General features: G+C 41.8%; 5 protein-coding genes across 6 annotated transcripts; 2 read left to right on the top strand and 3 right to left on the bottom strand.

Annotated features, from left to right (window-relative positions):
• Positions 1 to 7: 7 nt before the first annotated feature.
• On the bottom strand, positions 8 to 9,251 carry LOC105277586 (bromodomain-containing protein DDB_G0270170). 2 transcript variants are annotated; one of them, XM_026971558.1, is made up of 5 exons: positions 8,516 to 9,251; positions 7,682 to 7,819; positions 6,663 to 6,948; positions 1,291 to 6,219; positions 8 to 1,161 (listed from the first exon to the last, which is right to left on the bottom strand). In XM_026971558.1, the coding sequence occupies exons 2-5, from the start codon at positions 7,801 to 7,803 to the stop codon at positions 790 to 792; spliced, it is 5,709 nt and encodes a 1,902-aa protein (XP_026827359.1). In that variant the 5' UTR covers positions 7,804 to 7,819; positions 8,516 to 9,251; the 3' UTR covers positions 8 to 789. The 2 variants fall into 2 exon arrangements, with proteins under 2 accessions (XP_026827359.1, XP_026827358.1); XM_026971557.1 differs by lacking the exon at positions 8,516 to 9,251 and having other exon boundaries at positions 7,682 to 7,905.
• Positions 7,968 to 14,005, top strand: LOC105277587 (MORN repeat-containing protein 5). Its single transcript, XM_011336036.3, has 5 exons — positions 7,968 to 8,049; positions 12,816 to 12,991; positions 13,105 to 13,291; positions 13,392 to 13,551; positions 13,649 to 14,005. The coding sequence occupies exons 1-5, from the start codon at positions 7,973 to 7,975 to the stop codon at positions 13,820 to 13,822; spliced, it is 774 nt and encodes a 257-aa protein (XP_011334338.1). The 5' UTR covers positions 7,968 to 7,972; the 3' UTR covers positions 13,823 to 14,005.
• LOC105277588 (NHL repeat-containing protein 2) lies at positions 13,900 to 17,854 on the bottom strand. The gene is made up of 10 exons (XM_011336037.3): positions 17,631 to 17,854; positions 16,960 to 17,162; positions 16,584 to 16,750; positions 16,316 to 16,475; positions 15,797 to 16,212; positions 15,483 to 15,712; positions 15,139 to 15,364; positions 14,789 to 14,986; positions 14,595 to 14,708; positions 13,900 to 14,472 (listed from the first exon to the last, which is right to left on the bottom strand). Exons 2-10 carry the CDS (start codon positions 17,141 to 17,143, stop codon positions 14,068 to 14,070), a joined length of 2,100 nt encoding a protein of 699 aa, XP_011334339.1. The 5' UTR covers positions 17,144 to 17,162; positions 17,631 to 17,854; the 3' UTR covers positions 13,900 to 14,067.
• A 524-nt stretch (positions 17,855 to 18,378) lies between these two features.
• Positions 18,379 to 20,602, bottom strand: LOC105277571. Its single transcript, XM_011336009.2, has 3 exons — positions 20,282 to 20,602; positions 19,930 to 20,136; positions 18,379 to 18,843 (listed from the first exon to the last, which is right to left on the bottom strand). The coding sequence occupies exons 1-3, from the start codon at positions 20,403 to 20,405 to the stop codon at positions 18,527 to 18,529; spliced, it is 648 nt and encodes a 215-aa protein (XP_011334311.1). The 5' UTR covers positions 20,406 to 20,602; the 3' UTR covers positions 18,379 to 18,526.
• Positions 20,603 to 20,760: 158 nt separating this feature from the next.
• On the top strand, positions 20,761 to 21,738 carry LOC105277570 (HIG1 domain family member 2A, mitochondrial). Its single transcript, XM_011336008.3, has 2 exons — positions 20,761 to 20,984; positions 21,237 to 21,738. The coding sequence occupies exons 1-2, from the start codon at positions 20,855 to 20,857 to the stop codon at positions 21,398 to 21,400; spliced, it is 294 nt and encodes a 97-aa protein (XP_011334310.1). The 5' UTR covers positions 20,761 to 20,854; the 3' UTR covers positions 21,401 to 21,738.
• The last annotated feature ends 41 nt before the right edge of the window (positions 21,739 to 21,779 follow it).

Raw genomic sequence — 21,779 nt, forward strand, 5'->3', positions numbered from 1 at the left:
GAAAAACGAACGAGAATGACATGTTTATTCAACGCGTAGTCCAATCGACATTTGACCGTGAAGAAATTACAAATTCAACGATTCTTGATACATAATATGTGGAATAAACGCGTATTCTAGCAGATTAATTCTACAAAATGTACAAAAATTTAACGCTCCTTCGTATCACAATCATTAATTGTATTAAATGAATGCGCAATGTCAATCAGGGTCCAAATAGATTATTGACACTCGATGAAAGCTTGTGTTTAATGATCGCATTAATCGTCATTCGCAAAGGAAAATAATGACCATTTGGACCGCGATTAAGATCTTTCTTTTTCGTGTCATCTTCCTTTCTTTCGTTCCTCAGTCTGTTATTTAAAAATAATGAAATGCGTTTAACCACTCCCTAAATATCCCTCATAAAGTAATACGATCCATGTCGAGGTGTGTTTCATTGAGTTTGTTTTACATATATTAGCATGGGGCAAACGATATCGGTGCAAGATATCGCGCTAATTACTCCGCTCTGAGCGAAGACAGATAAAGTTAATACATAAGTAACTCTAAGCGAAATTGTTTACAAATTTTCTAGAACATGCAAGAGCATAAAATATCCTATTTCCACTGTTCGAATACAGTGAGTCGTGTGCGACACTGCATTGTGACGCCGAATAGGAGGAAAGTCGTTTGAGCAATGCATCAAGAGTCGGCTGTTTTCCCGAGATATGAAACAGTGTATAAGGCGAATAAAAGGAAAACAGGATCGAATTAATGGCAATCAATGAAGAATTGTCGAGCCTTCGTTTAGGGCAATAATCGGGGATTAAAACGGCCCATGTGTAATATTATACCGGAAGGATTGTGTCGAACGAAATATAAAAAGGGTCTATCGAGTTTCAATCTCGGTCTCTCCAGTGATGCTCTAGGAAGCTGCCTTGATTCCCTGTAGAATTCAATCTCTCCACGAGCCGTGTGCAACTGATCCGCGTAGAATGAATTTATGTAGTCCTCTTGTGGCGATACCCCACTATGCTTCGACGTATCGTCTTCAGCGAAGTTGTCCGTATTTTCCATTTGTCGCCTGACGTTTCTCCTTAACGGACTTGCGGGATACGTTTCCACGTGATGTCGACCGCCAAGGATATTCTCATCGCCGCAGGTACTGAACAAGTTCATCTGCGGACAAAATATCGAATTATAATCGAGTTCTCATTGAGAATCGGTTAAAGCGGAAATTGTATTGTATGCAAACGTACGCGAATGAATATAATTTGCATTAGTGCAAATCAAACAAGATATTCTTACCTGCAATACATCAGCCAAATGAAGACGGTGACCCACGCCATTGATACCTTTGAAGTCGGCGTTGCCTGAGAAGAGCTCGTCAAGACCCATTCTCTTCAAGGCAGCAGTGGCGTTAACAACGGATCTATGACTGAATTTAGGAACTTGCAACTCCAAACCGCTTCTTGGTATCAAAACCTTAAGAAGCTTGTTCCAGGCTCCGTCGCGGAATGCGTTTCTGACGAGACGCTGCTCGAGACGATCCAGCGTGTCGCCTGGTGCGGTATGACCCTGCTGGCCTGGCAATACAAATATCGTCGAAACTAATTTATCGCTTCCTCCGAGAGCCACCGCAGTAGCGTCGATGCTGGGTTCATAGCCAGCTAGTACACCCGATCGCCAGGTAGTAGCTGGAACGGGAACGAGTTTCCTCTGCCTAACAGCTGGTGAGACCGCAAAGTACAATTCACCGTCTCTACCAATAGAGCTGGTCAGTGTGCTGTTGCAATCGGTCTGAAATACGTTGGCGGAAAGCGCCGCTAACGGTGACCTTAACGGCACCGTATTCGTCTTGACAAAGTCCTTTATCCTGCCGCCAGTCTGCTTCCTGATCAATAGATTCGTCCTTCTGCGAACGAGATCGCTGATGGTGGCAAAATTCACTTCGGTCACGAGGCCCTCATAAAATTGCTGGGCCTGTTCCTTGTAGAAAGGCATGAGCTTCCTGACTTTCATTTTGTCAGCGAACAGCTCACGGACGAAGGCGGCGTTCGCGATGCCCTGACCCCTGGCTAAACTCACCGTGTCGGTTATATTCTGGAACACTAAATGCGGATTAAACGTGGCCACGTCGTCCAGCCTGAGTACTTCGTTCATTTGATCGGACGTCGGTCCACGAGCACCCAAGAAGATCATCGCCAGCAAACTGGTCATCCCGAACGGCGACAGGGCCAGCGATCGTGCAGTGCTCAGGCCCTTGTTAGTGGCCACCCAGAAATTCAAAGCCAACTCGTTACATAGCTTAGCGAAGTTTACGATATCGGCGCTCGTGTATCTTGTGCTGATATCCAAACCATTCGCACTCTGGGACGCACCCAGCGGCAATATGGACTGCGCCGAAGACTCATCCTGTTGATGCGTCGCCGTTTCAGCTCCTGGAGAACGTACGTTATTATTTTCGTCCACGTTCGATGATGGTGTCTGACCGGAACTAACTGGTTTCCTTGTTGGCTTCGGTATTTTCGGTGGCTTCGGAACTTTTGTCATGGGACCTGGAGGAACTTGTTGCGATATGAGCGTCCATTTATTCTCCACGTTTGAGTCTTTGACAGTATCAGTCTTTGAAGCGTCAGACTTCTCCAGAGGCTTATGGGTTATCGTAGGTTTCGGTGTCTGACGGATCGGAATAGTCGGTGGCAGTGTTGATAGTTGTAGACGTATTACCTCCGGCTTCGGAGAAGTCTCCGAATGTTTCAGAGACGCAGGTTTGCTCTCCGTATTATTCAACTGACTGTGAGTCTGCGCTGATGTATTCTTCGCTGATGATTCAAAAATGCTCGCATTATTCATCGGTATAGTCTGCTGCAAAAGAGTATCTTTATTATTCTGATTTGACGTATTATTGGCAGAACTCAAATTATTTGTGCCATTAACGAAAATCGGTCGGGATAACTGCTCCTTGTTTCCACTTGTATTGTTTAATTTATTTACGTCTTTATGAACAGGACTGTCTTTTTGCATAGACAAAGAAGAAGATGAAGTACTCTCATTATCATCCTCGTTATTTTGCACGGGTGTTCGAGACGTTACTGCCGTATGATTATTGATCGCAGTATGCGACATTGACGTATTATCTTTATGTTTATAGACGGCAGCATTATTAATTTTGGAGTTCTGTGCAAACGCAGAATTGGTAGAATTTCTATCTGGCAAGATTGTTGCGTGGAGCGGGCTATTTGAAGCAGTGGAGTTCTTTGTTATATTATTCTTATGGCTATGCAGCTCGGATTTAGATTCGTTAGCAGAGTGAACTTCGATAACTTCCTTCGTCGCTGACGAGACATTGATGGATCCGTTATTTTTGTCTAACGCTTCTATTTTTGAACTATTCTTTACATGACCCGATATGTTAACGGAATTTCTATCATTTGTATTAATCGAGTCGATTAGTACGATTTTAACTGGTGACTGGGGACTTACATCTGTTCTAATAGGTGCTTCTGTAGTCTTTATCTTGTCTCCTTTTTTATTTTGATTAAAACTTGCATCAAGAGTTTTATTGACATTAGATTGCGTATCGTTCATCGTTGACAATTGCCCGAGATTCATGGTAACAGCCCCCACGCTAACATTTTGTGCGGTATCATGCTTTTCATCACTAACATTTGCAAATCTATTCGGCGTAGGAGACAATGAGCCTTTCGTAGAATCTCCCATTTTCTCGTTATCATTCTTCAGTTTAGTTGACTGTGACGCATTATTTGATTCTTTCGTCCCTGTTAATTTTAACGCGTCATTTCCAGCTGGATCTGTTAAGGCGGGTCTCTGCATTGATGCTTGCACGTGTGTAATATTTTTCTTTTTCTGGTATTCTTCATTTACAATATGTTCCGCATTTTTTTCGTACATTTGAGTAACATTCTCGGTGGATCCCGCAAGCTTCGTTACGTTCGATGAAATCGTTGGTCGTACCGTATGTGTACTCTGCGTTGATGCGTTCTTAGTCACTTGATTCTTGTTAATTTCTTCGATAGGTGATCTTTCCGAGGTGCTTGTCGTAAATCCGGCTATAAGACTGCTCGCTAAAACACTAGCTGCTAGCTTCGACGTGTCATTTGGTAAAGCAATCGACTCAATTGAAGGCATATTGGGTGGTAATGGTGCAACATTCAATACCTGATCGATAGCAGATACTGGATTACTCCAGTTTAGATTTGTAAGAGTATTATCCAAATATCCGTTAGTCAACGTATTACTCGAGGATTCACTTGCATCGCTCGATGCAGTGGTCGACTGAGTTTTATTTACGTCAAGTATCGTAAAAGTAACAGGAACTTTCACGGATGTGATCTTATCGGTAACATGTTTCTCCAAAGCTGCATCAGCGGCAGTTTTGGTGTGATCTTTTTCCAGCGAAGCGTTCTGAGTCTTCTCAAGTGGAACCGACGGATGCGTTGTTGATTGCGAAGTATCGGGCGAAGTATTTAATCCAGCTGATGTCGTGACTGCATTACTGCCCGTTACTTTGTTGCTTATCGCTTCGACCACCGTTGAAGCTGTTGATGTTATCACGGTAATCTGAGAGTTGGCAGAAGAGTTATTGATTCCAGATTTCGTGATATCCATCGCTGCCATGGTAGATCGTTGAGTAGTAGGAGAGTCAATAATTCGAGTAGTGATGTCCTGCAACGGAGCTCTTGTAGTTTTCGTAACAGCTGCATAAGTTTGTGAACTAGCGGTGCGTTCTGTGGTATTCTCATCCATGACCGCGTCGTGAGATGTAAGACGATCCTGCTGCAAATCTGTATTTGCATTCGTACCGATTTTGTCCGGGTCGGATACATTACTATGTCTTTGACCGTAATTGATATTCATGATCGGTATCTGCGGCGCACCGTCCAATGTAGGCGATAAAGATAATACGGACGGTTTCACTTCCGAAACTTGGCTCATTACGCTCGAGAATGAATCGATTAATTGCGTGGGTAACGGTTCCATCGGCATCAAAGATTCGGTCGACTGAGGATTAAGGTGATGTTCCGTGTATGTTGCCGTAACCGAGCTTAACGATTCTTTCGTAACCATCGGAGAATCTTCACCGAGACGGTCCATGAGCAACGAAGTTGAACCGGTCGTGGCCTCGATTCCCGAAGCAGATGCGAGTGTGGACGACGACGACGCAATTTTGTTAGTCACTCCTATAGGCTTTCGAGAGGCGTGAGAGAGTGGTCCTAAGGCAGTAGCATTAGTTTGCGGGACTACTTCATCATCGCGCGTTCCGTTCACTTGAGACTCTTTCGTAACGTCAGGCGCTAATGAAACATCTTCCGATAGCCCCGTATTGTTCTTGCTCGGTATAAGAACGTAAGTTGCGTTCGAAGAAGACGTCTTGTCAGCAATGTTTGTCACCTCGCTGGGCTCATTGTGCGTTACAGTCTCCTTTCCAGCAGCAGTGGAAGACTCCGCGGACGTACCCGGCGTCATCGAGTAATAGATCGTCGAGACTTGGCCTATTTTGTTATTGAGATTCGCGATCGTCTGTTTCGTGCTACTCAATTGCGAAACCGTTGTACTTTCAGGTACTTTCGATAGAGTTAGTTCCACGAACTGTTCGCCTTGTCCAGACCCTGCGGTCTGAGGAGGTACTCGGACAGTGGCGGCACTTGGAGCAACCGCGGACGATTCGGTCTGACCCTTCTTATGAGCACTTTCGGTAGCTTCGACTGGGATCACACTGAGCATTTGGAAAACGGGACTTTCGGTAACAGTGGACTGCAACGTGGACAACTTCTGTTCCGTCAAAGTGATTACTGGGACCGGAATCATCGGTTTCTCCGAGATAGCGCCGGCTGTTTGCTGCGCATGATGACTGTGGTGAGGTTTCTGCAGATTATTAGTGAAACCAGCATACGCGTTTGTTTGAATATCCGGCATCACCGGCTTCCTCGTCGGATTTTTCGACACCGTGGTCATACCAATATTGGACGAGCTCTCGGTCGACGACACGACGCCACTTCCTTTGATCTTTTCCGTTGTATGCTTAAGCGACAGCTGATCGGATTCGCTGCTTGGGGAAATCGCGTCCGCCTCGCCGGATAGAATCGAAGGTAGAATATTGCTCCACTCGACGTTTGCATGTTCTGGAATCTTCGGTATCGAACCCGTTAAGGTCGGTGGCTTGTCGAGTGCGCTCTTCAATACATTCTGCACCTTCTGTACTACATCCATGACCTAAAATGCGACGTGGAATGTATTAAATCTGTAAACGAGATCGTGACAGCTCCGTTAGCTCTCATTGGTTCTACGTTCTTATTTGTTTTGCATTTCATCGAAATGTATAATCTACATATCCATACAACACATAATCTGTAATTTGAAAATCTGTGTAAAAATATCGTTATTACGTATATTTTCGTTTGCAGCATTTTCACAGACAATTTTATGTAAGAGAAGCTTTTATCTTATCTTTTTATTTTATTTGAATATCTATTTTATCTGATTAGATAAGTTTTTTGCATATATCCTAATATTGTATAAAATATAATATTTTATATTGAGTAAAATCGAAATCAATTTTTTTATTTATTACCAATCTATAATTTTATTATCTATTTATTCTTCTATTATATCTATTTATAGTGACAAAAATAAAAACACAAAAACTGTAAACCAACCTTTTTGCCACCTGTCAGAACATCGTCGGCTTTTTGAGGCTCTTGCCTGTCCATCGCGATATGATCCGCGCCACCTGCAGCGATGAGACCTTGAATTTCCTGAACGGTCATCTGCCGCGTAATCATATCACCCTTGTCGTTGTAAGTATAAAACTGAAACTTGTCAGGCCGCAAAAGTCCGGCTGGGGAAGGGACCAGTTTGTGGCTGGGCTGCGTGTTGTTTTTGCCACCCGGAGGATGCGTACGTTTGTTGTAGTCTTCGCGGATAATTGACGAAGTAGCTGCACTGTAAACGCACAAAGAGCCATCGAGGATATTATCGTCATCTGTGCTACTCAGTGTCTACTCGAATGTGTATCCTGCCTCGAGGCACAAATAAATTAACGCATTGCTTCTCGTAAAACTGAACGTAATGTGTATTGAAATATATGTAACGAAGGTACGAAATAAATTAGTGTATTGTTAGTTATTTTCCGATGAGCCCGTCCTTCAAAATATTTTAAGTTCAACTTGATAAACAATTCAATATTAATGGTATATTAACAAAGACGTGCTTAAAATTGGAACAGAGTTCAATGCGTGCTCCAATATAATAAAGATTGAATTTTAACATATATTCGTTATTAAAAACATTAAAAACAACGGGACGAATATATGTTACAACTCAATAATTTTTCTAATTAGCTTGCCCGTTAAAATCGCCGTTGTTTGACAGCTTGAAAGATCGATCGCGATGTCGTTAATAAGAGCCCCATATTTTTCATCCTTCTTCTTATCCACCTCATCTTTCCCACACAAAACGCAATTTGTATTTAAAATACTATTTTATTACTATTACTCCGTATTATCTTACACTTCTATTCTCTACTCTACGTGTTACTTTGATGAACGCTAATTTTATTAATGCATGCTCTGTTCCAGGTATACAGGTGTACGCGCACACTTCACGCGTACACGTAATTTTATGATGACTGACACAAAAGCCAACATCTAGAAGAGATTTCTCGTGTGATACTGACCTAGGATCAAACGCAGACACGTGCAAGCGCTCGTCGTGAGCCGGTAAAGCCGCACCTAGCTGCAGATTCAGCCAAGACACGATTAATGCTGGCAGCAGCCAGCGTAATCGTTGCAGCCACATGATAATTTGCGATTTTCTGGAAACGAGAAGACATGCCGGGATTGAAGGCAGATCGCATTGCGTGGCCGGCGAGCCTACGTGCATCACGAATCATTTCCGTTTTTACATCTCTCACATCTGCGCGTTCAGAATCACGCGCACGCACACATCGTGCACATGGCGGTGCTTAATGCACTTAATGGGAAAAGGATATTTTGCAAGAAGCTACAGGGGAGAGATAAATCATGAGAAGTACATATCTGCACGGTACGAAAATTGTACACGCAGACGCAAACCGGATAATAGCCGCCGCGTCCACAATACCGCGCGAAGAAAAATAAGCGGAGGAGAGGAAAGAGAGATAGGTCACCGAACCTTCTCCAATTTCTTACTTGGCCGCTACACATCATCGATCTCGGCGACCGGTTTTTCGTCGTCCAGTTACCTCCGCGCTTTGCCCCGTACATAAATCCGCTGGACGAGCGTCATTAGACGCAATTAGCGCACTCTTCGGCTCCTAAGAGACCTTTGTATCCCGACGCAAGAAAATCGCGAGTACGTCGTACGTAAACCCGACGCGTCCGACTCCTCTCTCTTCCCCTTTTCTTCTGCGCGTTTGTGGTATAGAATTATTCTACGATATAGTTAGTCGCAGGATCCTAATTGCAGGGAGGGATAAGAATAATAAAGCGGTAACTTAACTCCGCAATTAACATTGCAATAAGCCACTCACACTTTGGAAACGAAGGCAGACCTCTTGAAAATATCATTTAATCCTGCCGAGAAGAGAAGCGGTCTCGGTCAATATCCGGCAAAACTCGGCGACGGCGATGGTGCGCACGGGAACTCGATATCACCAGTGTATCACGATACGATCTTTTATCGGCTGCTCGTAATGAGCTTCGAAAAAGAGAAATATATCGGACGTGCGACGAGAGTGTCCGGCGATTCCCCGATTCGCCAGCGCGTGACGCGCCGCAGGTCTATCCCTTTTCCCCCTTCAGTTAATCTTCTCTTGCGTCCGGCCGCGTCTCTCTCTCCCTCCTTCTTCCCTTCTTCGTTAAGGGATCAAGGACGTTTAGCAGTTGAAACTATTTTGCGGTCGACCTTGCTGTCAGACTCGCCGGTGTAGCGACCTCCGAGCCTCGGCGAAGATTACGGAGCGCGTTCCGCGAACTCTTCCCTTTTCTTCGGCTGCAAGGGCTTTTCTCGTGTTCCCTCCCGTCCGCTCGCTCGCGATCGCCGCTTGACACTCGCTTCTCTTCCTACGCCACTTGGCCGCTTCTGCCGTCTTATACCCTGGATAAACACGTACTGCAAGGTAGGATCCTTCGCTGGGACGAGCGCAGCGGAACAAGAGGCAGAAGAAATAAGGAGGGGAGACGCTCTTGAAGGGTAAGACAGAGAAAGGACTCGCCTCTCTCGCCTCTCGTGAGACGTCGTCGTCGGATGGACTGGATTACGCGGAAACAGGTGACCGTGCGTGCGCGTGTACGTACGCGCGCATTCCTCCTCTCTTACATCGGACATCGCGAGCTGATCCGAGCGGCAAGCGGAAATCGGAGGAACGTCGCGGGACAGATCCGCGGAGGAAGCCTCCGTCGTTTTCTTCGGCTTGTCATCCTCCTCGATGACGAGTCGGAGATAACGTATTGACGCGTCATCGTCGTCGTCGTCGCATCGGTGAATCGCGACGTTTCATCAACTTCGTCTCCCATTATCGCGTCGCGCGATCCACGGAGCGCGACGACGGAAGCGCCGAGTAAAGACCGGAAATGCTGGCCGGTGCGGCGCCGCCGCGTGCACGGCCGCGGAGCGTCGGACTCGCGGATCGCTGGGCAGAGATACATAGCTGTGCAAAAAGCGCGGCGGTTTTGCGAATATATTTTTCAGGCAAACGACAAACGCGCGCGGCGCGAGCCAAACGCCGCCGCAAGCCGGGACGATTCGCGCGGCGATTAACGGTACATCGACCGAATGAGTCGCGTGCATGACGTATTCAATTGTGAAAAAGCCAAGTAATGAGCCGCGCATGAGGGGCACCGCAGGAACGCGCCGGCGGCGGCTCCTGGAAAATCCTCCGAAAGGGGAACAAATTGTTCGTTCGAGCGGCGAGGCGACGCGACGACGCGCCGCGCGTATCGAACGCGGGCTCCGCGTGGCTCATTCATGAACGACGCTCATGGTATTCCTCGAACGCTCCGGAAGAGGAACTCGTAAGTCGTTGTAACGAGGCGGTGCACACGTCGCATGACAATGTGCGGACTTATTAAAAAGTATCCGCCCGTGACCGTCCACCGATTGCTCGGCCGAGCCGAAGTGGAGCGAGAGGAGCAAAACGATAGATTTAGGTTTGACAGCGACCCGGGGGGCGAGCGGGGGAAGGGGGAAGGCGGGATCCGTACTCGCGTGGCAAAACCCGTTTCTCGTTTCTCGCGCGACTACGTCTGCTTAAGTTTCTGTGAACGTCGAACATGCACGGGTTAACAAACAGCCGTCCCACTTGCACGACTGTCCATCCGTAACCCACTGTTTACCAAGACAACGGTACCGCCACGCCACGCCACGCCACACCGGATTAAGGCTTATCCAACGGTTACCTATCGACGAATTTCACGTCGTCGTCGGGGGCAGCTGGGAGTAGCACGGGAAAGGGGAACGCGAGAACGAGCGCCGCTAACTATCCGCCAATCCGACCTATTTCCCTTACCACCGATTTCACATTTCGTTCTCGAGCACGAAACGCGCCATCGGCAACGGCCGATAATCGTGATCGTCGAATTCGACCTCGCGTCGACCTCGAGAGGCTCCTCAACGCCTCACTTCCGGTTTCATCCTTTTTTTTATTTTCGCTTCTTACGGAAATTCAGGAGGGAAGCGGCGCGCGGTTCTGGTCACCCTCGAGAGAATCCTCGACGCCTCACTTCCGGTTTCCTTCTTTTTTTTTATTTTTGCTTCTTACAGAAATTCAGGGGGGAAGCGGCGCCGGTCACACCCGCGACTCCGGGGAGGAGATTTCTCCGGAGGATTTCTTTCCTACCCCCGTGCGACGCGGCACACGTATATGAGAATGCGATAACGACCGGGAGAAAAAGGGGTACCAAGTTCGCGCCGTGTATCTGCGAGAAATTCTCAGGTGCGTGAGAGGTTCCCCGGCGGTGTACGGCGGAGGTGTCACGCTCGGCTGAGCTAACACGACATTCCAGATTACGTAGCTGGAATCGTTGCTCCGGAGGGAGCATCGTCCCGAGACGACGACTGACTGGTGTAATCGCCTTTTCCGATTCGCCCAACGCGTCGTCGAATCTATGTTATATAATAGAAACGTTAATCGAGATGCGCGATGTACGATCGTACGTATGTACAAGCAGAGCATGCGATTATATTTTCCGTGCTCGACGGAACCGCATAACGCAGAATCGTGAGAGAAACGATCGCGATATTTTGCAGCGTGCTTGATCGCGTGCTGGCTTTGCGCGGCAATCCGCTCCGATTTATCATCGGTCTACCGGCGATTTGTCTCTCGGGCTATCGTATCACCGATTTGTTTCGCGATTCGTATCGCTCTTCCGACCATTCCGGGACGTCAGAGGTGCACCGGTGCATCTGCCCGAAAAAGAAGCCGACCGTTTTCGATCTAGCGCATCGATAATAATCGGCGGACTCGATCGGGGTTTGCAGCAATTTAAGGGGGGAGCCTGCTTTAGAACGCTGAAAATAAGGTATATTTTACGAATTGTTTTTGGAGAAACTATACAGCGGATCATTATAAAACTTTGATGCATTTATTAGTACATGTTTAAAGATAAAAAAATTATTTTTTGATTTGAGTATATCGCTTGTAGAGGTCGTCCTGGAGAAATCTTAGTGCAGCCGCGTCGCCGGCATTGCAAATTGCTGAGCATTCTCCTGCCTCCAAATTTCGTCTAAACTGAAAAATTGAAATATCTTCTCGTTATTTATGAATTCCCATCGTCGATGAACCAAAGAGAGAAGAAAAAAGTTGAAAAGTGCCAAAATGGTGGAGCTTAGAACACAAAAGTACGATTTTTAGGCAAAGTTTTTGAACTTTTTCATGCAAAAATAATTGTTTAACTTAATGTTTTTATGAATATTAAAGGTTCATCGACGATGGGAATTCATAAATAACAAGAAAATATTTCAACTTTTCAGTTTGGATAAAATTTGGAGGCAGGAGAATGCTCACCAATTTACAATAAGATGCCTCCAGGACGACCTCTACAGGCGATATATTCAAATAAAAAAATAATTTTTTTTATCTTTAAACATGTACTAATAAATGCATCAAAGTTTTATAATGATCCGCTGTAGTTTCTCCAAAAAAATTCGTAAAATTATACCTTATTTTCAACGTTCTAAAGCAAGCTCCCCCCTTAAGCCGGGATACCCGCGATATCTCGTTCCGACATCTCTGCTCTGTTCTGCGAGCGAGCGAGCGCGCGCGAATATTTCTCGGCACATATACCGGAATGTACCACTTTTCGACACATAACAGTAGTACATGCGGCACGGGTATCTCATAGAAATACGAGAGACATAACGGTCTCCGCGCCGTTGTCCAGTCGTGTTAAGAATACGGATAGAAACCGCGCTCCTCCAAAATCTGATTTAGTTACGTGCACGTGAACACACACATAAAAATGCACGATATGCCCCATCGACCTATTGCCATTCTATCGCGCGTTCTCGAATTCGAGACGCGTGTGTGCCTCTGCATGTCTGTCTGTTATTTGCACATCCGTGTGCCAAACCGAGACGGTTGCGAGCCAACCGAGATCATCCGGAATACCAGACAAAACGAGGCCATCCTGTAAGGATAAACAAGTGCCGGTTAATGATGGCTTCGGAAGGAGAAGTTGATGCTGGCTTGTGTATCTTCTTCTTCTTCTTCTTTATATGCATTCATCGCACTTGTTCGAATTTTCGTAATTAAACAATAAAGCGCGATTAACAGTAAAGTAGCGACAAACATGGAGAAAAGATCGGATTGTCATTGCAATATTCGATTACAGATATAAACATAATATGGACTGGTCGAACGATAAAAAAATGCCTGAAAGTGATGATAAACAGGGACGGAATGAAACTGAGTTATTACGAGAAACTCGATTTATCAGCGGAAGCGGGTACGAGGGAACGTGGAATGCGATTGACAAGACAGGCATTGGCAGATATGTCACACCTCACGGTTAATCAAGCTCAACTGCTACAAAAATTAAATTTGTTTAAATATATGATAAGACTGTAAAGTGCGCCAATATATTATTTAATGGTGCGTCGATTTTATTTTGTATTTTGCAGGGGTTGTATTAGACGGAGAATATCGGAATGGTATGCTTCATGGTCACGGAAGCATGTACTGGCCACGTGGACAAATAATGGATGGCACTTGGAAGCGCGGAAAAATGGAACAAAGGCGTTATACATTCGCGGATGGTCTGCCGTATCAGGAAGAAGGATGGAATTATTGCATATTCCCAGAGAGGCGGTTAGCAGTGTCTGAATAAATAATAAAAATAAGAATTCATCCTATCTGCATCTCCAACTAATCCAACTGCAAAAAACATGCGTGGACTGAACCATTCTAGGTTTTACAATTGCATAGTGAACGGATTGAGACCAGGCGGCAGAGTATTAAGAACCAACGACCAACCCACTAAAATTATTCCCCCGTTCTGCTACGACACCGGTTCCGGAATCTTTGATCCACGCAGCAATTGCGTAACATCCTATCGTAATTGCAAAAAAGTAAAAATACCGTTCAGCGATAGCGAGCCGGGATGTAAATACTGTGTTTATGTCCTGTTTGTGAAATTAGTCACGTAACTGCTGAAAAATTGCAAAGATAATCAAGATTCCAACGACGGCAGAAAGTACATGGATAAAGAGAAATTGTCGAAAAGGCTGGTCGGAGCCAACCGGCGACCAAGCATGGTTACACGAATACTGGCAATCGGGTGCGGCGGATTTTGCAACGTTACCGCCGGAAGATGAAACGGAGAATTGGTGGCGAAGGTAAAGTATAATTTAAAAATAATGCCATTCTATCTAAAATTACGCAAGCAGACGTAATCGTGGAATAATCGAGTACAATTATAGTCAACTCCTTTATTGTTTTAATTACATTTCTTTAAGAATAACGAGTTTTGCCAGGCAGCCGCCTGCTAGTATAACGAATAAAATGCAACTGCATTAAGGGAAATCGAAAAGAACCATAAAACTAAAAGCAAGTGAATATAATATGAACAACATGGTGAATAAAATTTACAATTGCTTCTCAACAACAAGTGTCTTCTCTTCAACCACGACTGCTGGTGCGTCAGGTTGTCGATGGACGTTAAATATCACGGATAATTTTAATGGTACACACGTATCCTTCGTGCAAGCCATTATATTTAATGTAATGTACAACTGACTGGGCTCCTCACCTTCGGAAAGCTTTATCGACACGGGCGTCGACAGTCTACCTCTCAACGAGCTCGCTGCCCACGTATTTACGGGTAAGGACACGTGCCACTCTTGCGGAGCGTCTTCATTCAATTTCAGATCGTTCGAAAAAGCGACATTGAACGATACACTTAGCTCTCCACCGCGCGTATTAACTGCTGTATCAAAAGTGAACGCGCCGTCGATGTTTCTATTTGACTCGCGTCTCGATGAGATAGTTAGCTAAAAGATCAAATTAGATTAGCAAGATTTACATATTAATGCAATATACAAAATGTACAGTAACTCATAAATAAAGCTAAACGTCATGAAAATAATTCTCCGATGCTGAAGTATGTACTTACAGTTGAGATCTGTTCACTTTTCAAATCAATAATCTTGAGGGCGTGATTATTGGTATCCGCTACGTACAAAATATTGCCATCCGGGCTTACGGCAAGACCGCTCGGTTCATTAAACTAAACAATTATTTTAGCAGTTAAATATCTGCACAATATTCGCGATATTATTTTTCGGCAAAGAACGTAACGGGACTTACCGAAACAGTACGATCGGGTTTTCCGTCACCGAATAACGTCTTACAGTATCCCGTCAGAGTATCTACAGTCTTAATCTTATGATTATAAGTGTCCGCTACGTAAATCCGTTTCTCCCGATGATCCCACGCTACGCCCAGTGGATGCTGAAGCTTCGCCGAATACTCTTTCCCATCTACGTCGCCGAAAGCGTGTAAGTTCTACGACATAAATTTAATCTAAAACGTCTGATGAAATAATCATCAAGATTTTCCACTGTAATCTTGAATAAAAGTTGGCACACATATTGACTCGAGCATGCAAAGATGGAATGACAAAGCAGGAAATGGAAATTATTTGTCGTTGGACAAACCATTGGATTTTTATCCCCCCCGCAAACGGCGGACACTCGACCGTTGTCCAAGTGCAACCGTCTAACAGCACTGCTCTCGCTGTCTGCCCAAAATGCAATTTTGTATTCCGGAACGACCACAAGGCCAGAAGGCTGTGCTAGTCCAGCGGCGTGAGGGTAATTGTTGTTACGGTTCTCCTCTCGGCCGCTTCCGACAATTGCAACGCACGTGCCCGCTGTGTACTTTCTAAGGCAGTATCGTTTAAGGAGTGCATGAAGTTAAACCTCACATGTCACAAATAATAAGAAATAAAAAAAATAAAACGTCATACTAAATTAGATTGTATAAACGAGCAATGTCTTACTTCTCCTTCCACCAAATCGTATCTTCCAAAAATAACGCCCAGATCTGATGAGTACCCGCTATCGCGATTAACAAGACTGGCACGGTGGTACCTTCATGCTGATAATTATAGACTGCCACATCCCAGGGAGACGATAAAGCCTGCTCGGTAGCATGTTTTCCACCGGAACGATCGCAGCCTTGCGATCCAGTACCGGCTACGGTAGATACACTCTTTTCGGTCAGATCTATCTACAAAAGTGATTGAAAATAGGAAAAGCGAATTCACATTTCATACGAGCGCGACAATAAAAATAATCAAGTGCTTCTTCTTACTTTCCTGATGGCGTGATTATTATTGTCCGCTACGTAGACTACGTTGTTGTGGACGCAGACACCTTGAGGCGAATTGAATCGGGCAGTTTTGAAGTCACCATCTTTGAAACCCTGGTTGTACCCACCTACAACATCCTCCACTTCGCCGTGTTCGCTGGTGATTAAAATTCTATTGTTGCCACTATCCGATATGACAAGCTTCGTCCTTTGCTCAGACAAAAGAATTGCTACTTTGCCGGGAAACAACAAGCCATCCTTCGAAGATGGTAAAAGGTGATGCGCCGGCTTTAGTGGAAGACTGTGATTCGACATCTGATTTAGGGACTTAAAGTGCGCTATTGCCACTTTTGCATATAAAAGTATTTCATCTCTGTGACCTTCGCCCACGAGAACAAACAACGGCTGACCACTCGGTCCTGAAATATATTTATATTTTATATTCCAAATTTTACTTAAATAACATACGTATGCATTAATCTTAAATTTTGTAACGATGCAATATGACAAAAACAATCGTACCTAACATGACGAGACTAGGCCAGCATGTAATTCCCATATCATGCCACATTCTAAGCGATACATCATTTACCACAGGATGCAGGATGTTGTATCTCTGCACAGCAGATAAGACATTCTTCGAGCTACGTTCATTGGTAAACTTTGCGCTATGAATTCCGACCTGTAAAACAAATAATTATTAATTGGAGTTGGATACTAAATTCGAGCTAGCTATCAATGTATCAAAGTTTATAATTTTTCGTTCTTACAACAAACACATTGCACTTACCACAACAAGACCATCCTCTATCGAAATCTTTTTCTCGACTTCTTCCAATTCGGCTAAAACATGCATGCAATTGATACAGCAATAAGTAAAAAAATCCAAAAGCACTATTTTTCCTTTTAGATGCTGCGTCAGTGATAAACCTTCCGACACGTTAAACCATTCTAAGCCTGTAATATAAATATATATGTATATATAACAAAATATACATACATTATTACATATATGTTTTGATGACTATAATAAAGTATTTTATTATCATTTTATTTGATTGCTCACAATAAATGACGTTAAAATGATTTATCACAGAAATTATAATTGGCAAAATAGAAACATGCAAAAAGTATTTTCTCTATATAATTATCTAAATAAAAATTACCTTTCTGAAAATCATGAACTTTTGCTCCGACATTTTCAAACCGCTTAATGTGTTTTATAATCAATGCTTCTTTATCTCTTTGTTCAGCACATTCATTCAAATGCGAGCGCATTTTGATGCCGATTTGTATCAATTCTTCTATTACTTCCTCTGTATTCATTTTTGCATTTACAAGTCCACACATAAGTCAGCATAAAAGTAAACTAGAGACAAATAAAGGTCTACAATTCCACCATGCATTAATATATATAATATATGTGTATAACATTAATTCGTATGGACACTTTTGAATGTCCTGCATATATTTCACTCCTTACAGAACAGTGCAAAGTTATGTAGGACAATATGGGATACTGAATGACATTACACATTATCCCATCCGTCTTGGAGAAAAGATTTGATGTGGGGGAGGGAGAGAGAGAGAGAAAAAGTGTAATTACTAGTTTACTTGTCAAACTAGAATTACACACTGTCCAATAGGAATCTTTACTCATTGATGAAGGTTATTTAAAGATTACTCCAACTAATTTAATTGTTACTGTATATTGTATTATTAATTGCATATCCAATTAAATCAACGTTAACAGAAATGAAATCATATTTTCGATCTACGAGCATTTGTACTTGTTGTCAGAAAATATAAACGTCGTTCTTTCTAAAAGAAAACTTACCTCAAGTCTCGTAGATTCATTTCTCCCTATGTCTATTTGGACAACAATACTTGATATAAAATGCAAGGTTATTTTGATTGCATGATTTTTCTCATTTTTCTCATCGGAATTTGATTTAAACGAGTAATTTACAACGATATATGCAATACTAAATATTGTTAACGGAACTCGACACTGCCGAATACATCACGGTGTAGACGTATATCAGTCTCTCTGGTCTCTCACTTCCACAATTCCTGTATTTTGACGTAAAGGCGCATGCGCGCGAATGCGTTTAACACGTGTACATAACGGCTTGTTCATTTATGCTGGGTTTATATTACTTTTCTTGTCCAGCGTACAATCTCTAATATTGAATAGAAGACTTTGTTCTCTATTTTAGGAATTTTAGCACATAAAAATATCACTTATTAAAATTCCCAGAGACAATATAAATCTAACACTTGAAAGCATTGCAGAAGATAATGTACTTTTTAAAGTTACGAGAAAAAAAACATCACAAACATAAATATCAAATGTAGTATGCAGTTAAATAGCACGCGTTATAATACGTGCACATTCTTGTAGATAATTCCATAACAAATAATAAATTTTTCATATTTGTACGTACTTACGAACGTACATTTTATTTACTTCTGCACGTCTTAAATTTAAGGCGATATAAAATGAATTGAATCCATAAATTTTTAATTAACGTTTTCGATGCGCTTAATAATTTCTTTGCAGGATAAAAAACATAATTTCCTTCTTTCCTTTCAATCATAAAAAAGTATTTATTTATTATCTTCCATAAAAGTACAAAGTAATGACTTATATAGTATGTAAATATAAATATAGATAGAAATGTAGGTGTAGTCAGATGAATATATGAAACTCAGATTAGTCGGATGTGTCTCTTAAAATTCTGTTATCATACGATTGTCAAGTAACTGTGCGCGTTGGTGATGGTATACAGAACAACCATGAGTCGTGAATAATAACTTCTCATACTCGATGTTGCTTCTGTTCAGTACATCACCATCGCTATGATTATGATCTTGTTTACTTATCAAACTAGAATTACCTGCTACCTGGTAGCAGCCTGTACTTGATGAGGGTTGTTGTTCTAAAGTACTGCAATTAACTATATTAGTTGGATTAGTGCTCATAGTATTTGAATCACAATCCCAATCCATGTCTTGTATTCTAGGCGATACAAACATCGCTGTGGTCTCTGAAAGAAAACAAAATTTCACCTAAGTTTAACAGTCCTTTTTTATATCATCCATTGTCGATATCTCAATACAAGAATATCAAACCTTACTAACTGGGAAACGTATGGAGGTGTCTTTCTCCAATCCTGATTCGATTTTAGATATTTTGATTTTATGTAAAAAATTTAGGATATATATTTCATGAATATTCAGATGTTTAAAATTTTTCTAAAATCTATCGAGAGCAAAAATAAACGCCTCCATAGTTTTCCTTGTGAATACGCTAATTTGAGAAAAAGTATCAGCATTTTTACTTTCCATTGCACATCATTTATCTGTGATATAGAAGGTTGCACAGAAATCACATTAAGCTTCAAAATAATCTTAATACTAGCATATATCTGTAAACATATATAAATTTACAAATACATGTTAAAGGATTGAACGATATGTATCAATAACAAGTTACAAAATCCACATGTAGAGGATACGCATATACAGAATAATTCACTTAAGGTATTAACACACCTATCCCCTGAATCATTAAAGATATTGAGATGCGCTTTTCGCTGAGATAACCTATAGCTACTAAATTGCCGTTTTTTTTGTAGAATTACTATTTGCAGAGATTCTGCTATCCTAACTTTGATTTTTTAAATGGATCTATGTTTTCCTTTTTATATTAAAGTACATTAAAGTTGATCGAAACACAAATACAAATAATAACGTTAATATTTGAACAAAATAATTGTCGCAAAGACAGAATTGATAAATTTGAACATTCTACCACCATTGTTTGTCTGCCATTGTCTAAAGATTGTGGTATGTAGACCCTCTGAGCAACAGCAAGCACGTGACGAAATGTTTAAACTTACTAACGCTGTTTCTGTGACACTTGTTTGCTCAAATATAATAAATGTTTTACATCTACATGCACAAACTTTATGTAAAAAGATCTCACAGTATCCACTGTGAAAAGTTTTATCATTTAAATATAAAATAATATGTTAGACATTATTTTAAATATTGTTATAACGAACTCACAAAAAAATCCACGATAAATTGCTAAAATACCAAATATCGGAATTTTAAGAATTTACTATTACCCTTTCGACATTTTTTTACTTGTGGAATGGCTAGTTCATGATCCCGCGACAGATAATCACAAAACTTGCGCTTATGACCACAAAATCTCATCTCCTGTTGCTCTAGCGATCGTTGCTCTTGCAATTGTTCCTTTTGCAATCGCCAGAAGCAGCATTGCTGAGTACTATCGACGGTTTCTAATCGGGAGTCGTGCCTTGATGGGGATTCTGAAATTACGCAATAATGTGAGAAATGTGGACCTGTGTTTTCTTCATACTTATGATTTATGATTATTAACAGAGCCGAAATCAACAATTTTTATTTTCAAGTAATATCAATTTGTTAAGTAATCGCAACTATTTGCGCAATTACCTTGCTGATCTTCACGCTTGAAGCATGGCACGTAACCATAATACGAATCGGATGATATGCTGAACTGGCTGATAGTCACCATATTGTACATATCAGCGATCATCGGCTTAACCACCCACACCATAATTGAACGTATTTATCAAATAAACAAAGAATTGTTAAGTTTTGAAACTAACGATGCAGATTATTGCACAATACGAATGAATTGCGTATTCTAACCTAACAAGATCAAAGACGCGGATTGCAAGTTGTATTCAAATATATAATATTCACAGCAATACCGACAACACGACAAATACTGACCCCCGATTCGAGAGTCGAGAGTTTATACCACGTACATAAAGTCGCATACACACGGTGAGTTGCCGAATTTCACCAAACTTCAACCAATCCTCTCCTCTTATCCGCTTGGGAGTCCAATTGAAGTTCTCTGATTGGCTGCTTAGCAATGAATCTATGGAGCGCATGCTGCGCCGCCGGGGCACAGAACTTTCAAAGTATCGGTGAACTAAAAATACATCTGAGAAACATGAAAATTTGTACATTTGAAAAATAGTATTTTCAATCAGGGATATGTCTAATGCAAAGGTTGACGAGTTAGATTGGTTGCAAGTACGAGAAGAGTTAGATAGCGCGTATGTTCAGGAGACGATACTTGAAAGGACGAAACGTAAATCGCGCGAGAATCCATTCGTACCGATAGGTAAACTAACCTCTAACGTTCGCCGTGTGAAAATCCGATCTTTTAAATCCAATTCATATAATTTTCTTAATTTATTTAAATGAACGTGCAAAATGCAATATGCTTTGAAAAGAAATAAAATATTCAGTTAAAATGTATGCAGTTTTTATAGAAGCAGTACTGCATTATATTTTTGCATAATAATGTAGACTGAGAAATTATTAAAAATCTGGCGAAATACAAGCGAGTTTTAGCAACTGATTATGTTTCCAGGATGTATTGGAACTGCAGCAGCACTGACTTATGGACTTTACAACTTTTACAGAGGAAATAGACAAATGCAACAATATATGATGCGAACGCGTGTTGCTGCTCAAGCATTCACAATTTTTGCCATGGTAGCAGGATTTATATTAATCGGACCGAAATCAAAGTAAAACATCGTGACATTAGTTTATGAGCATTATTACTATCTGTTTCTCCTGCTGTATGGAAAATGTATATAAACTATTTTTGCACTCGTTATATCGAGTGAAATATATCTAGTAAATACAATGTATTTCTAGACGAGAACAATGTTTTAAAGCAGGCATGTAAAAATGTATTTATAATTATAACTATGATTATATTTAATACAAATAATGTTAATTGCCAAAACATATTCTTGATATCTTTTCGTACAACATAAAACTATATGGATAAATTTCATAGCAACTTATTTTCCTTGAAATTACATGCACAAGTTATATTACATAATAAACTCTTTGGAAGCAAAGGCATAGTGGATAATTATATAAAAAAATAACCATTATTTTT

This window comes from Ooceraea biroi, chromosome 7 (assembly GCF_003672135.1).
Source record: "Ooceraea biroi isolate clonal line C1 chromosome 7, Obir_v5.4, whole genome shotgun sequence".
Taxonomy (NCBI): domain Eukaryota; kingdom Metazoa; phylum Arthropoda; class Insecta; order Hymenoptera; family Formicidae; genus Ooceraea; species Ooceraea biroi.